Source organism: Fringilla coelebs (genome assembly GCF_963513975.1).
Source record: "Fringilla coelebs genome assembly, chromosome: 3".
NCBI classification, from domain to species: domain Eukaryota; kingdom Metazoa; phylum Chordata; class Aves; order Passeriformes; family Fringillidae; genus Fringilla; species Fringilla coelebs.
The window spans coordinates 64122348-64139009 of NC_140030.1; the positions used below are offsets into that span (position 1 = coordinate 64122348).

Here is a 16662-nt window from a genome sequence, read left to right on the forward strand (position 1 = left end):
CGTAGTTCCAGGGGGTTCTGAATGCTTCTATAGCAGCAAAATAGCAGGCCCAAAAAACAAGAGTGACAAACTTTGAAGACCGGCTCATGTTTCACTTCCATCTAATTTTCCAAATTTCCTATGTGTGCATCCAAAACACAGATGAAGATTAAAAGCTTCCCATTAAAAAATAAAACCAACAGCCTGGACTTTTCTTAACCTCAGAGGCATCGCAGTGAGATCCTCACAGATCCCATAGCTGACTATTTTTTTCAAAGGCAGGCTAACACAGGCTTCTTGGTCCTGTTCTTATAGCTCAGCTCATCCTACAGACTCTCTGTTTGTAGGACCGTGAGATTGCCTGTCTTGATACACACGTGCAGATGTGGTTCAGTTTGAAGAGTTTTCATCTCCCTACAGGACAAAGAAAGGCAATAGAATAACTAAATAAATAAATAAATAAATAAATAATTAAATAAGCTTTCAAACTTAGCAAAGAAAACAGGATGCTTGGACAAACCTAGTGCTCTCGAGGAGCTGATGTTTGCTTTTCCCTACTAACTCATCAGTAATTCTCTGTGCTACAAAAGAACTATGTGGTGCAGCTTGTTTGCTCTCAGGGTTGCTGCTAGCTAGCCTGAAATCCCCTGGCCACATACTCAGGAAGGAATCCTTTCATCAAGAAGCTTTGCACTTTGCACCACAAGTATTGCACCTGCCTGATACTGCCCTTCATTATAGCCTTGAGTGGGACTGACCATAGTGGCAGCAATGTGCTGACAACCCAATTTAGCTCCAGTCTGATGAGATAAGGCAAAACTCACAGATTTTGGCACTGCCATTCAGGAGGGCTAATAGCAAGAGCAAACACCAAAAAGTGTGGTAGAGCAAAAGGAATATAAGGAAGAGAAAATAATTTGAACCAACTGGAGGAGTTCATCTCCAAGACAGAACCTTCACAGAGTGAAGGTTGTATTCATGTGCACAAATATAGAGGGGACAGATTTTATGTCTGCTCAAAGCTGGTTAGGGAAGGCAATAAGCTCTGCCCTTCCTTTCCAGAAAGTGAAAAGATAACTTGTTCTGAATTTAAAAAAAAAAAAAAAAAAAAGAAACAGGAGAATTGCCACAGTGGGCTGCTCTTACTCCACCTGTGCAAATACTTTTGTGTCCATAGACAACAAATCTGGAAGGTCCATCTGCTTCTAGCCAACGCATCAACATCCACTGATCCCACCTCACATGCACTTATTCTGTGTCCCTTCATTTTACCAGATCATAGAAAGGGAAGAGAAGGGAGAAATCCAGTGATCCAGTGGATTTACTCTGATCCTTGAATGCAGCTTTGGATCTGCTTTGTATGGTCTCAGAGCCATCCCCTTGTTTATATAAACAGCACCCCAAGCTGAACAGGAGATTCTCTACAACTCATGGAGAAGAAAAAGGAGAGAAGAAAGGGTAGTGATAAAGAGTATTTAGCTTAGGGAAATATAATTTAGTAGTGTCAGAGTTTGCATTTTATGCCAAAAAAATCCCATCAGTTTTCTCGGCTTTTTTTATGAGAACTTGCTGAAGTTGAGAGGCAGAGTGTAATTTTACAGACTCTGACAAATTTAGCTGACTAGCAGAGCAAAAAAGCTTAGGAAATACCTTTTACATTCAAAGGTAGAAAATAAGACATCTTTTGGTTAGTATCAACCTGGTTTTTTACATGCCTAGGATATAAATGTAAATCTCTGCCAAGCATAAGGAGTTTTTAAGAGTGTTAATCACCTAGCCCTTTTTATAGTGTGGGAAGTGATTTGAAATCATTGGGGAACATTAATACTTTGTGGAGAGAGTTCCAGGATAGAAGACTGCAGTTTGCAGCACTGCTAAGACATATAAATCACTTCAGCTGTGGTGGAATGTGATGATTTGAAGGCATTTGGTTTGGAAATGGAAAAAAGACATGATCTTGAAAGATTCAAACCGCTTTGAATATACTGAGCCAAATCTTATAACTCTGATTGAGATATTTTCAATAAACATCAAAATACAAACTGCAAAATCGACTACTTTCTTCTGGAAAACTTCCAATAAAACTTACCCTTTCTAGATCAGCATATGTTTAGAAATACTGGGTTTAATCATACAGCAGTTTGCACTTGATGTAATCACCTGCTGTTGTGCAAAGTGAGCTCAAACACCTTTTCTGATCTACTAATTTTGTACATAATTTAGCCATCTGTGTGAAATGCAAAGCTGCAATGGAGGAATGCTTTGCTCTGCAAGGGGAAAGAAGCTGGAGAGACAACATTCTTGCTTCCACAAGACTGCCAGGCTGTAATTAGCAGAAAAAAAGATGGAAAGATGGACACTTACAAAATCGTGTAAGTTACATAAAATGGAAGTGGAAAAAAGTGGGAGCACAGCAGCTTCATTCCTATAAGCAATATCAGCCAGAGTGTAGGAAAACTGTAATCTTTACCATCTCGTCCTCTGACCTTGCTCATAGGCAGTCTTGAGGACTGAAGGGAAAACTCATCCTGCATCCAGTTTACATATTATTTATAAAAGTCTTGCACTCTCTGAGACCTTGTACTGAGCTAATATGAAATGCTAAGAAAGGAAATCTCTAAAAAAGGATTTAAAACAAACAGCTGTTGATTGGTGATGCTCAGTAAGATGTCATTAGTGACACGGGATCAGACAGGGTGTGTTTGAAGATTACACTTGCTTCTAAAAGCCATTGTGTATCCACAGAAAAAAAGGAATAAAACACATTTATAAGTTTACCAAATTATAAGCACACCAAAATCATTCTTCTGATGAAGTTTCCCTGCCTTTTGCCATGACTTAGTTTAACAATAAGAATGACGTGAGAGAGCGAATTGAACTTGTATGTGCAGGTTGTGAGGAGTTACATATTTAGCTTGATTCGTTTTTGCTATTGCAAAAGATATCTGACCTTTTCTGGAGGAGCTCAGTTGCTGCCTCTGCCTTGTGGCAGGCCTTTGCAAGTCTGGGGCAGGGAGTGGTGATGCCTTGCCTCCCATGAGCTCCATTCAAGCTTGGATGACAAGCTTTTTTCAGGCTGCTACAGTCCCGTGGTCATCTGCATTTACCCCTTTAATATCCTCCCAAATTAATGGAGCACAAGCATTTGTGAAGGGGTGGAACAGAGTGGGCTACCAATACTCATACACAGACCCAGAGTGAGCCCTGCTTTCCATCTTCCTCCTGAAGGATTTGTATGCAGAAATGCTTATCAACATGAAGATAATGCTTATCCATGGGCATTTAGATTCATCATACAGCACTTACATGGTGTGCTTTAGAATGAGGTTAAACACCCTAGAATTATAAAATGCATCTTCCATAAAGCCTTAATTTGGATCCTAGTGTATGTACAATGGAAGATAACCCTTTATTATTTTTTTTTCTACAAGGATCTTGTTATATAGGGAGAACAGTGACAAGAAGTTTGGGAATTAATGAGGCTCCTTGCTTCACTTGTTCCACCATGTAAGAAATTAAATTTCTATGAAAAACAAAGGCAGGAAACTAAAGTAGAGACATCTAATTCTAATGTATTTTAGAATAAAGCAAGTGAATATTACAAAATGAAACCCTGCCACTGCTGCACACTTCCTCCCTGACTGTAACCACAGGTCCCTCAGTCTGGTCCATGGGTGGTGAATGATTGTTTAGATATGACAGGGTGGAGAAGTGTCTGGGTCTGTATAAAATGGGCCAACATTAGAGTACCTGGTAGCTCTGGAAATCAGAACAGACCAAAATTTTGCAAGAGGAAGGCCCATGACAGCACATGACACCAAGCAGGATTAGGTAGGTTTTAATATCCTAACTCTATGTGATACAATGAAGTTCTTACATTATAGGAAAAGTCTATTTAGCAAAATTCCCAGCAGGACAATTTTTAATGTCCACTCCAACACATGAAACACTCAAGCTCTCATGAAGGCCAGTTACCCTGCTTGAAAACAACATCTGAATGTACTTTGCCAATTTTTTTCCCATTTTCATGAGTACATTAAATGACTTCATCTCAGAAGTGAGACAAGGAGTGTTAGGAGGAATCAGCTAAAATTCATCTGTGTAGTGATCCTGACCAGGAGGATGCTGTGCATCAAGGAACCCATCACCCTCCACAGCAAACCTGAGCAGTGCCAGGCCAGTGCTGTGCCACCTTGCAGATCCAGCATGGCCTTCAGCCTCAGCTGTGCTGCCCAGATTGACCCCTTGACCATGGGATGAACTTGGCCACCTCATTATTCAGAGAGGAGACTGTGGGCAGCTTGCCTTTGGTACCAGCAATTGTACCATCCTGTTTGGCCTTGGCCTCATCTGAAAGTGCTGTGAGAAGCTCGCATGAAAACATCCTTCAGGAAAAGAGCTGGGTTTTTTTAAAGGAAATTATCTACTAGCTCAAAGGATCATAAAGGGAGAGCCTTTCCTTAGAAGGTTCTGCCCTGAGAAAATATATATGGGGCCTGTCTGATGCTGTGGGGACTTAAGAATTACTTACTATGTTTCTCTCTTTATTCTCTTATTCAAATGGCTATTTTATTAATCTACTTGTTGTCAGCCATTCTTCCTGCAATCCAGAAACAGCCCTTCACTGTATTTCTCTCCATCTCTCTCTCACTTTATCACCAACACAGTGCAAAACAATGTCTTACATGGATTTTTAAAAATCTTTTTGCTGTAATAGTGGAAAAAAAAGTCTGACAAGAAAAATATTTGGAAAGCAACTAAATGAAAGTCTAGATGATACTGTCATTTACAGCATTACATCAGTAAAACAGATGTTCCAGTCAGGACTGGCTTTGTGTTGCATAATTGGACAAATTCAAAGGAACAATACATACTCTGAAAATTTTCCACCCAAAAACCCTGGTGCTACCAGAAAAGCCACAGGGATAGGATCTGTGATCAGATGCCTTAATGAGAACATATTCTGGGGTTTATAGGCTAAGAATTCAAAAGGTGGTTTTGTCTACCCATTATGCAAAGATGGAGATATTTTGTAGTATAACAGGTATGGTTATATAGCTTGGGCATACCCTAGAGATACAAACAAAACCAAAAGAGAATAGGTACCTGTAAAATGGACTGCTGCTGTTATAGAGGCACAAACCCACACTTTACCTTCCCCAACAAGGGCAGAGATAGTCACCCCGTTGGATAGTCACCCCAAAAGGCACATCTCAGGGTTGGGAGGTAGAAGTGCTCACCCCTCAGACTGTGGACCTCCAGGTGAGGAGGAGCTACATAGCTGTATCCATGGTAGAGACAACAGTGTCTCTGGAGCAGAGCCTCTTCTCATCACCATGGGCAAGCCTGGGCAGAGCACACAGTAGAACCTCAGATTTTCTCAGAAGTTTCATCCTGGACTTCTGCCCCAGGCTTGCTGCCTTCCAGCAGCCAGGTGACCAGATCACCCAGAAGCCTGCCCAGCTGTACCACCCCAGTGAACCTTTAAACCTGAAACACAGCTCATGCCAGGTAGATTTTTTAAAATGATAATGGCAATGGGTTGAGATGGTAATGTAAACCATTCTCGTGAGACAGATGTGTCTAGAGTATGATTTTATGTCCAAGCTGTGGCCTTGGTACCATCTGGTTTAGTGGTTGTGAAGCCACAGGAGCATGATGTGACACATGGGTGGCTCGCACCCTACCTGTGCTGAGGATGGGAACATGCTTAGATGGTGAGTGCAGTAATAAAACTCATGGTTTTCACACTGATTGCTTCTTTTCTTCTATAGCCACAGCCTAATACATGGTTTGATCTCATGTGAACTGCCCCACTGGCTTCTAGATGCTTGCAAAAATAAAGATTCTATAAGATACAGAAGCATTCTTAGAAATTTGATGCAAAGAAAATTTTGTGGCCTCACCTTAGCCATACAATACCCTCAAGATTTAGATTTAATGAAAACATTACTCTTGTACTGCAGACAGCAGCTTGGAAATATGACCAGAAACATTAGGAAGGCAAAGAAAAAGCACCTCAAGCATTCTTTAAAAATGAACTTTCCAAAATCTAATTTTTGCATCAGCCTCTTGATATTCTTGCAGCCTGACTCATAAAATGCTGAGTGTGTGTGGGAGAGGCAGAGGGGGAGAGAAGGGATGGCACTGCCATTTAAAAAATAATTATAAATGGATAAAATGCCAGCTGTCTACATTTTACCCTAAAGACATCATTAACTGGCCAAGATTATTGCTATCATCTGTAACTAACAATGCAAAGATGATTAGTTTTTTTTCTTAAATTTAAAGGAGACTATCATGAGATTTGACAGCAACACATTCAACTTGCAAGGAACAGCTCAAGTCAGGAGTTTTCTAGACAGTTTTAGTGATGTTTCTGTTTTTGTTCAAAACATAGCAATTTAAAATATGTGCTTGCATGATCACGAGTAGTCTGGATTGCCATAAAGCAAAAATTCGCTGTATCATTTAGTTTGCTGTGTTTATACCATTTACTCCCTCTTGCTTCTGCTGACATGAGCTGGTTTTGTTTTCTTTTCTGCAGAATGGTTTCACCCCTGGCTGTCACCCACCACAACATCCTGCTGGCGCTCGGGCTGCAGACCGCAGGAGGAAGGTTTGACTTTTACATCCAAATGCAAACCCTGCTGTCTTTGGCTGCTTTCAAAATGTAGGGGAAGCATGCTGTGTACAGGCCTAAACTTAGCAAAGGCAGTGGGACTCTGGTATTGCCATGTTTTAACCCTTCATTCTCTGGGCCATGTATTCTTGTACTTTTAAGCCAAGACGAGTTCAGTAATGTCAACAAAGCTGTCAAGACCCATACTAGGGTGCACATCTATGAATGGGGTCCCAAGCATGATTGGGAACTCCTTTTTTCCCTATGCAGGGTGTCTGAGAGAGAGCCAAGTGATGTGGGCTACAAACTTATGGGTGCCTTCCAACTTGAAACATTCTATGACTTTATAAACTGCCAAAAGTGCTCGTAGGGAAGAAAACAGCTCTGAGAAGTCCCACTGGGGCAGCTCCCTGCCATGGGGCCAGCTGGCTGGATATGCTGGAGTGGGACACAATGCAGATGTAAGCACACAGAGAGGCCTTGTTTTCCAGACACAAAGACACAGGTTAGGGAATCCACTCTTGGCACCGAACAAACTGTTCAACCTCAGTGTCGCTTGACACAGAAGCACAGACCAGCTTCCCAAGGAGCCTGAGGCACAGCTTTTCACACAGCAATGTCTCTCTGCCTGCTGACGTTTTTTGGCACACCATGTGCCTGGCAGCAACCTGCACCCCACTGCTGCTGATGTTCCCACCCCCTTCAGGCCAGAACCAATCCGTCGGGATAATGAAAGATGTCTGAGTGGGTGCGGGGAGAGAATTACAGACATTTTTGTATCAAGCTAAGGACTACTCAGTCCTGCTTCCCAACACACATCCTCGGTTGAGACAAGGTGGCAATGCCTCTGGGTATAGGAATGTTTGCATGATTTTAGGTTCCCAGCAAAGTTTTCCAGTGAAACCTTTGGTGCCTACGGACTTGGAGCTACCAGAGTACCTTGCAGATGTCACATAGTTGAATTTAAATATTCCAGTGCCACTGAAGTTACCTGCAACACAGTTATTTCCATGTTTGTATCTTGAGTTCTGTGTGAATTGCTTCGAGGTGCTGAAGTCCTGATGAATTGTGATGAGTGTCTTTGACAACTGTTGACTTTCTTTTTTTCCCTAAGAAAACTGAAAGCAGATTTCCAAGAAAATCATACTGTGCTCCAAAATAGGATTTTATAAAGGGAGCTTTTTAGAACATCAGCTGCAGAGGGACCAAGGCTTCCTGACTAGTAAAGACCTGGCAGTAATATGTCTTCCATTACCAAAACTTTGCAAAAGACCTAATTCTGGAAGTTAGAGACTATCAATTTTACTAACATGATCTTCTGTGGCATTTAGCAGGCTTAGCAAAGAGCAGGAAATGCAGATCACAGTATTCCCATTCAAACATAATTGCCATTTTACTGCTTGTTTCCCCACTGGGAAAAAAATTAGTCAGATTTTGAATACCTGTTGTACCAATAAGTATGCATAGTATGCATATACAATTACATGGTACATGCCATTGTCCTCTCTGGAGAAGAGCTTTAAGCATGGCAAGGTGGCAGCACAACCCTTAGTGTCACTCAGCTTTCAGTGGTTGTGCAGGAAGAAGCTGCAAAAAGGAACAAGGTCATGGATATAATGCTGCTATATTTGTGAAGGTGCTGTACTGGAAAATGCTCAGGTCTGACTCTAAGCATTTCTCTGAAAGGAGTTTTGATCTGGATCTGATCTGACAAGACTCAGGAGAGCATTTGTAGGTCAGACTACTCCCTCTCTAGGTTAGCAGGCTGATATTTGAATCACTCAGGTGCTCTGGTAGAGATAAGCATAATCTGCAATGACATCTAGGCTACACCAGAAGAAAATGCTATTCAAAATGTGTGCCAGCAGAATGGTTTTGGCTGCTTAAATACACACTGCAGTGCGTTTGTGGCTAAAGCTGCACTCAGAGTGGCAGAACTAAACTGAACCACCACCCTCAGGAAAACTTTATTAGAATAATTTCACATTAGGCAGTTTATGTAACTGGATATTAAAAACACTGCTTTCCAGAAACACTGTCAAGCACTTATCCTCAAATAACCCATCTGACTTATTTTTAATCCAGAGGTACCTGGAAATACCAACCATACAGAACACTGGAAATTGTTGCACTGGAGCGACACTTCAACTTGCTCTTGACTTTCTTTGAGAATGACATTACAGATCAAAATGCTGAAGATATCTTGCATTGAAAAGCAAATCATTAGGAGATCTAAACTGGTATGGTTTTTGCTGCTGAGAGAAAAGGCAGATCACATGAATTTTGCAAAATTACTGACTTTGCCAGCTTCCAAAAGAAACACATTGTGCTTTTTAAAGTCCTTGAAAGCATGATTCCTATCATGTTATCAGACAATGGATTTTCAGGTAATTCTGAACATAACTTCTGCTGGAGACTGTGGAACAAACTTCTAGCACTGTTTTATATACTAAGTGGAGATGTACAAAGATATCATGAAGGGTTAGTGTTTTGGTATGGAGCCATAAGGCCAGTCCTGTGACAGTTATGTGGTGTCATCTTGGCAAAGGCTCTGCAACTGTTTAAACATGCTTAATATTTTGTTCTGCCAGACTAAAAGAGAATCTCAGGCTATTTATAAAACTAATTTAAAATAAAACCACTAAGTATCAGTGGCAATATAATAAGTTTTCAGTATATAGGAATTTCCTGCTTCTCTTCCTCTTGTTCTTTCCTTCAAGGGTTTTTTGTAGCAAAGCTGTACACAGGAATGAATGGTGAAAGTGACATTGCTTTCATCAAGTGAAATCCCTCGGAGCAGAAAGAATACCTCCAGCAAAGTTTTGGAGGGAACTTTGAGAAACAAGTAAAACACAGCATGCATTTTCAAAATTCATTCCAATAAGAGAGGCACATAAAATATAGTGTTGCATATATTTCAATCCTTGCTTTGCTCATGCTCCCAGTAAAAACTAAAAACAAAAATAAATTTAAAAAAAACTATGCTCACAAGAGAAATAGCTGCAAAGTTTAAGATGTCACCACCCCACACAAGAGGCTATGCAGACCTGCACCTCGGCACCTTCACAGCTTAGTTAAAACTCCTTTGAAAAGCACATTTATCTCCAGTCACTGGATGTTGTAGGGAAACAGCTGAGATGAGCGAGTGTGAGAGCACACACTCCACTCCACAATCTACTCTAACAGTCCCAGCTGAAGATATGCACAGGTGACATCGTAAATTGTATCAGTAAGCTTTGCCTGGGGCTCATCCAACCTCTCTTCGAGTTCCCACCATGCTCTCAGATCTTGTGAAGATGGAGACTGAATCAGCCGAGCTACACTTCCGCTGATTTCCCAGCATTATCACAGGCAGGTGACTGCTACCAAGAGCTCCTACATGCCACGATTCAGGACATTCCTCTGGCTGCCCTGGGTGATTCTAGACCCTGGCAAGGGGCTGAGAGACCGTGGCACAGAGTCAAAAACACCTGTGCCTTCGATTTTAGTCCATGGAAAAAATTACCAACTTTGTGTGAAGATTTACAAGCCACAAGAGTTTGAGTAGAATGATAGTTAATTTGTCACAGGGTAAAAAAGTAGAATTTAGGTTAGGGGTTTTAGAATGGGAGTTCAAGAGGCAAGATGGACAAATCTGGGTGTGTCCTGCCCTTCTTCTCCTTCTTCTTGTCCTCCATCTTCTGCTGGGATGGTGACACTTTTTGATTGGTTTAGAGTAGAAACAGACTGTCTGACATAGGTGATAGGTACTGGAAAATTACTGTAAATAAAGGCACACATAGTTCGTAGTATAAAAAGTTAACACCACCCCAAGGGCAGACGCTGTGCCACAACCTGACCTGCTGGACAGATCTCAGCAGGTCAGAGAAAGAATGTAAAAGATAAGAAAAAATAAACAACCTTGAAAAGCAGAATTGACAAATCTTGACTTCTTCTTCGGTCACGGGGCTGGGAAAAAAGACTTTCTAATACCTCGGGGGTCATATCAACCACAGAAACCCAAGGCTTACGCTGTTGTCAAAAATCTCTGATTCTTTCTACTTCCCCACAATCAGAATTACTTTCTGTTTTGGAATGACTGGTGCTCCTGGCTGCCCTGCAAATTTCCTTCAGAGCTGTAGCTGGCACGATCACAAACCCATCACAGAGGAGTGCTGATTGTACTACTGTTTATAGAAATAGGTAATTCCTCCCCCCAGCTTTCTATTATTGTATCAAGTGCTCCAGGAACTATGTCTCATATCCAGGCCATTTGCTGTGGAAATTATTTCCTTAACAGATGTGTTGTCCCATGCATGGGAAGAAATGTTAGTATTTGATTTTCTCTGGGGAAAAGTAAATTATAAAGTCAACAGTGCTTGTCTATAACCTGAAGTGAAAACCCTACACAATTCTGAGGCCAGTATATACTGGATTAAATTTTGCACTGGACACAAATTCTTAGATACACATCCTTGTTCCTATTGTTCCTCTCCTGCTTTCAGAATCAGAGAGAAAATGAAACTCAACTGCCCCAGGCAGTACACAAGCTACACTCTCCTCTGATTGTTACATTTATTTTAATTCCAAGTTTCTCTGTCTCTTTCTACGTGGTGTTCCCAGAAGCCCTGAGCACTTTTATTAGTATTGTTAAAGTGAGAGAGATATAAAGGTCTCTTCATAGTCCTGTCTTGGCTCAAACTCAGCACTGAGCCTTACGTTTACTGGTTTGGTTTTTACTAAATTTTCAAGGCTGAGCCCTTCAGTGCCTAAAGAGCCGTCATGAGCTTGCACAGAAAGCTACTTCCTGGCTGGGAAAGGTTGGTACCCTCTGTACCAAAACTGGCATCTCAGACAATCACAAAGCACTCGGTATCTGTCAGCATACTCGGACTATTCTGTAAATCCAGACAATCCAGACTCTTGTAGCAAAACAGAAGCAGAAGAAAATCCAGCCGTAGTTATCTGGCAACTCACAGCCGTCTGGTCTCACCCCTCTGGCAGAAGGCATGGGTTTCTGTCCCCCTTCTCTCTACCTGAGGAGCACAGGGGTGCAGGCACTTGCCAGCTCACGTCTGGAAGCAGAAGAGCTGCACCAGAGTGACAGAGCCCTGGAGCCAGTAAGCTGTGCTGAGCTCCTGCATTCCAGCTGGCTTGGACACAGACAGCTCAAGTTTCTCTGTGTATCACTTCCCTGCTCTCCAGATTCTGGGGCCAGCACAAGTAGAGGCAGCCCAGATCTGTTTGCACACAGGATCTAAGTTGTTTTCCTGTTGCACAAAGCAGAGCAAAACAAGTCGAAAGGGGCAGCAGCTGGAACTACACAGCTTTGTAGAGATTCCATAACAAGGCATGCATTTGCTGGATCTGTAAATGAGGAGACACTTTTCAAACATTTTGCACTTGTAAAAGGCTGTTAAGGGAAATTCACATATCCTGCAACTTTAAGAGCTGCAGCTGTGGAGTGCAAGCACAGAGCAGTAAGCAGTTTGTTACCCACTGCTGCTTTCCTCATGCAGCAACTCCTTCTCCCTACTGGAGGGTACACTTCTACCTGACAAAAAGAATTGGCAGTAAGCTAGAAAACAATCAAAAGGGCTTTTTTCTTCCCCTCCCCTGCCACCTACTGCCTGGAGAGATTTAGAGAACGTAGGACTTCTATGAGGAAAAGAACCACAGCCTGAAGCTGCTGTACTAACTTCCAGTTAACACTGCATGGAAGCATTCAGGGAGCTCCTCACCCACTTCCTTCACAAGTCTAGAGGACAAGAAAACGAAAGCATATGACCCTGCCACAGATGAATGAGGTACATTTAACATTCATGCCTTTTTGTGCACAATCTGGTCAGTCCAAAGGGCAGTCATTCTTCTACCGAATCACGCCGCAAAATTATTTCTATCTCACTGTTGTGCTTTCTGAACAGTTGGCTAAATATGCTTCTTGCAGGAATTCAGTTTGCTTTCATTTCAGATTGCAAACAAAAAGAGAAACCAAAGCAAATTTAAGAATGTGCTTTTATTTTATACTTTCATGGCACATTTTCATTTGTAAACATTAAATTATCAGTCCTCTTCTTCATATGTTGAAAATAACCACCAGACATTTGAGAGAATTACCTGAGATTAAAAAAAAAAAAAAAGAAAAGAGAGAAAAAGATCTGGCATCTTTTACATCACTCACATACAGTACCACTTTAGGAAGACTTACAAAAGGGAATGTTTTCCAAAATAGGACAGTTTTCTTTTGACTATAAAGATATAGAAAATACATCAAAACACCTTGGAATGATCAGCCTTATTAAGAGCATGTGGCAAATCAAACAATTGTTTGATTGATCAAACTGTTTCAAGCAATTCCATTAACACATGGCTGAAACACTGCCTCAGTCCTGCAGCAGCATGATATCCACGTTGTCATGAACACCTTGTAAAAGCAGCTCTCCCTGGTAAGTGACGATCTTCCGTCGCTTTGCCGCCTTAAGCGTTCCCACCAGGGCTTCAAAGAGGTTGGCACACTTCTCATCAGCAAACAGCACACCAAATTTCACGCTCACTTGTCCATCAGCATCTAAATAAAAGACATAATTTAGATTTCCTTCAAGTTAGGAGATTCCTGGGAAGATAAGGTGGCACAGACCCTACTGTGTTTCCCAGTTTATTTGGGATCATATTATGAATGCTGATGATAAATACTAGGCAGAACTTCTGCCTAATCTAACTTTGCCTTTCCTTCCAGAGAGTTGTATCAAGGACCATATATCTGCTCTGTTTACTTTTATTGATGACTTTCTGAAACCTATGACAAGCAGAGGCTATTGAACCTCTTCACAGTGTTTGGAGAAAATTAGTTTTAAATAATTAAAATCCTAAAATATATCAAATTGAGGGAGACCCATAAGGATCAAGTCCAACACACTGTTCTTCCAACCTAAATCTAAACCATACAGTAAAATATTTTCTTCACAATTTTTTCACTCATTAATCTTTGAGGGTCACATCGAAAAGGCTGCAATGCGAATTTTCACACGAAGCAAAAATTTTAAAATGTACATTAAAGTTATGCTATTCCTAAAAGCAGAAGCAGCCATACAAAATGCAAGATGTACATATGCATTCAGTTTTGAAAAACAAGTGGAACTGAACAAATGGCACCAGAACTGACACATAGGAACAGGTAACACATCCACAATCTGCATAAATATTTGTAAAGAAACAGGAGTTCTAGCAATGAAAAACAATCTTAAGAGAAAATGGTACCTTCTAAGCAAATTTAAGGAAGTTTGGAACTACACATATAACTCCTGGATTAGTTTGAGGCATACAGACCAATTTCTTCCAAACAATACGATCATGAACAGAATGAAATGCATGAATTCTGAAGTAAAGAAGTTACCAAGGAAGGAGGTGAAAGGAGAAGGTGCAACTTTCTTCTGTGGTGACTGTAGCAACTATTGAAAGCCTAAAGAAAAGGTGACTCCTACAGCTGACTCAGGATTCAGGGAGCAGGATTTCAGGCTTATATCCTCTCTGCTGCAGAGGCTTAAATGTTTAACTTCATATCAGAACTACTTTAAAGGATGGAACACAGGCAGTGCTTTACAGTCCAACATGAGTGCATATGCAGGTTTTCAGGTTACTTGCTCATTTGAATTTGCCAAGCTCTTAGTTTGATGTAACATGACTACGTGTGTATGACATGCATGCATGGTGACACGTATGTACATACACACATCAACAACGTGACCACATCCATAGAGATACTACAATACTTACTTTTGGTTCCCAGCCGCCGAATCTCCTCAACTAAGAGGCTAATTTCATGTTCCACATTCATTGTGTTCTAAAAGGAAAAAATATTTACAAACTTATTAGGAATCCTGTAAATCCTTTGCACCATTCTGGTCTGTTCTCAGTTCTTTAGGAATGTCACAACACTTCACAAATCCCAGTAGCTGAGAGATGCATGACTACAGGATAATCTAGGATTTTAGTCTTGAACAGAAAAAGAGTCTCTGCGCCTCTGCATTTGAAGGGAAGAGAGCAGAAGTTACAATCTTGTTACATTCTGAACACAAATATAAGGAGCCACTCCGTCGTTCAAGAAACCGGGATTTGCACTAGTATGAAAGTGGAGTTAAAAAATAGACATCTGAATGCATCACAAACTCTTCCTAAGAGAAAAGCTTCCCCTCCTTTCTTTTTTTACTGAGTTAAAATAGGCAAGAGTGACATAGTTCCACTTCCTGATCCCTTATGATTTACCCAAGACGCAAAAAAACCTTTGCAGCAGAGTCTGATTTTTAGATCCAAAATTCACAAGCAAAAAAATTAAGTTTCTTTTTAACATGCAAACCTGAGCAAGATTAATTTTCAGCATGGGTTCCAGGCAAAGCCCCAAGCAAGGCACAGCTTCATCCCTAGTGCACGGTACCAGCAGCACTGCAGCAGATATCAGCTGCAGACCGACAGGTGACACTGAAACTGGACGTGCTGCCGCGGGACCACCGCTGCAAAGGGCAGGGCAGCAAGGCTGCACAGCTGCAACTGCCTTAGGTGAACTCCACAGACTTCCGGATTTTGTTGGACTCTGCACTAAACTGATCAAGTCAGCAAGGAAAATATGACCCATCTCTCAGAAAGCTTACACTCCCATTACTTGTCAGACTGCCAGTTTTGATATTGGTCATCAGAGCGGCATAATTGTCTTCTCTTTAAAAACGGTCTTCTCACTTTAAAGGCTCCTTTTTACACTCAGCTCTTTTTAAATTCACGTTGATTTCTAATTATTTTCATACAAGTACATAATCAATATAAACAGCATTATTTAGAATTTTAAAATTTAAATTCTACATTATTAGGCAAGACTTTAGAGATCAGAGGAGCGTGGCTGAGCAAGGAGTAGGGATGCTCGGTATTTCAAAACTTAAATACTTGCTTTATACTGTAGATGCTCACCACACCAACTACCAAAAGTACACGCCAGCTATTAGACTCTGATACTCCTGACGCAAATACGCTGCTGCAAGGCAGTATATTGGTGGTATGGAAATTAAACTTCTCCTTATTTGGCAGAAGGGCGCCGAACCGCTGCGAGCACACGCACACGGGCGCATCAGTCACCCACCGCGTCCCTGTCCCCTCGCAGGCACCGATGGCCCCTGGGCCGGACCGCGCTGGGAGGCAGAGCGCGGCTCGCTGCCCACAGCCCGCCGGGATCCGGCTGCCGCCGCCGCCAGCGCGGGGAGCCCCGGGAAGCGGGCCCCGCCCGGGCGAGCGGCACCGCACCCGCAGCCCGGGCAGCGCCTCTGCCCCCGGCGCGGAGGGAGGGAAGGACGGCTCCCTGGGCCGGACAGACGGACGGACGGCTGTCCCCGATCTGCTCCCGCCCGCCAGCACTCACCCGCTGCCGCTGCCGTGGCCGCTCGGAGCCGTGGGGCAGCGCCGGGCGGGGCCGGGCCCGGCGAGGGGCGGGCGGAGGTGGCTCTGCCCCCGCCGGGCCGCGCCGCCTCCCGCGCTGAGCTCCCGCCGCCCCGGGGCGGCGCTGCCGGCCATCTTGGCTCGGGCCGTCATGGTGTGCTGTGGGAGCGATGCCGTGCTGCCCTGCACTGCCCTGCCGGGACCCCTCTCCCCGTGCTGTGCCAGGGTTAAGTTCTTGCCGCGGCACGGGCGCTCGTGAGTTGGCTAGGTAAAACGCCTTCCAAGGCCAGCCCTTCAGCAGGTACCCGTCTTCCTTCTGGGCCAGCTATCTGTAACTTACAGTGTTGCTTCAGTCACTCTCCGTCACCGTCCCATGCCCCGTATGCCCCATCTCCGCTGGCTTCCCGGGGTGACATCATGCCACATTCCTTAGGCCACCCACATTTATTTTCTCCTAGAAAACTAGTTCTCCTGCCGAAGAAAATGAACGAGCTAAATTAACACCATTTACCGTCGATAAAGTTGTGTTGCAGTGTATCTGTGTTTCCATTCAGCGCCCATATCCTCGCACCCTACGCTGCAGAAAGAATGCAACTTAATTTTTTCTGTCTTGGATTATGGCGTTCACTACTACTCTTGTCTCTCTTCCTCTTCACCTCATAGAA

The 16662-nt window shown here is 42.7% G+C and overlaps 1 protein-coding gene across 1 annotated transcript; it reads right to left on the reverse strand.

The window, feature by feature from the left end:
- Positions 1–12577: 12577 nt before the first annotated feature.
- ABRACL (ABRA C-terminal like) lies at positions 12578–16020 on the reverse strand. Its single transcript, XM_084201755.1, has 3 exons — positions 15981–16020; positions 14354–14420; positions 12578–13148 (listed from the first exon to the last, which is right to left on the reverse strand). The coding sequence occupies exons 2-3, from the start codon at positions 14412–14414 to the stop codon at positions 12964–12966; spliced, it is 246 nt and encodes an 81-aa protein (XP_084057881.1). The 5' UTR covers positions 14415–14420; positions 15981–16020; the 3' UTR covers positions 12578–12963.
- Between the last annotated feature and the right edge of the window lie 642 nt (positions 16021–16662).

What these genes read in the sequence shown, in the direction of transcription:
- ABRACL (XM_084201755.1), bottom strand. Translation starts at nt 14,414, where the DNA reads ATGAATGTGGAACATGAAATTAGCCTCTTAGTTGAGGAGATTCGGCGG. An exon ending in TCGGCGGCTGGGAACCAAAA is followed by an intron (nt 13,149 to 14,353) that starts GTAAGTATTGTA and finishes TCTTTTATTTAG; the next exon opens with ATGCTGATGGACAAGTGAGC.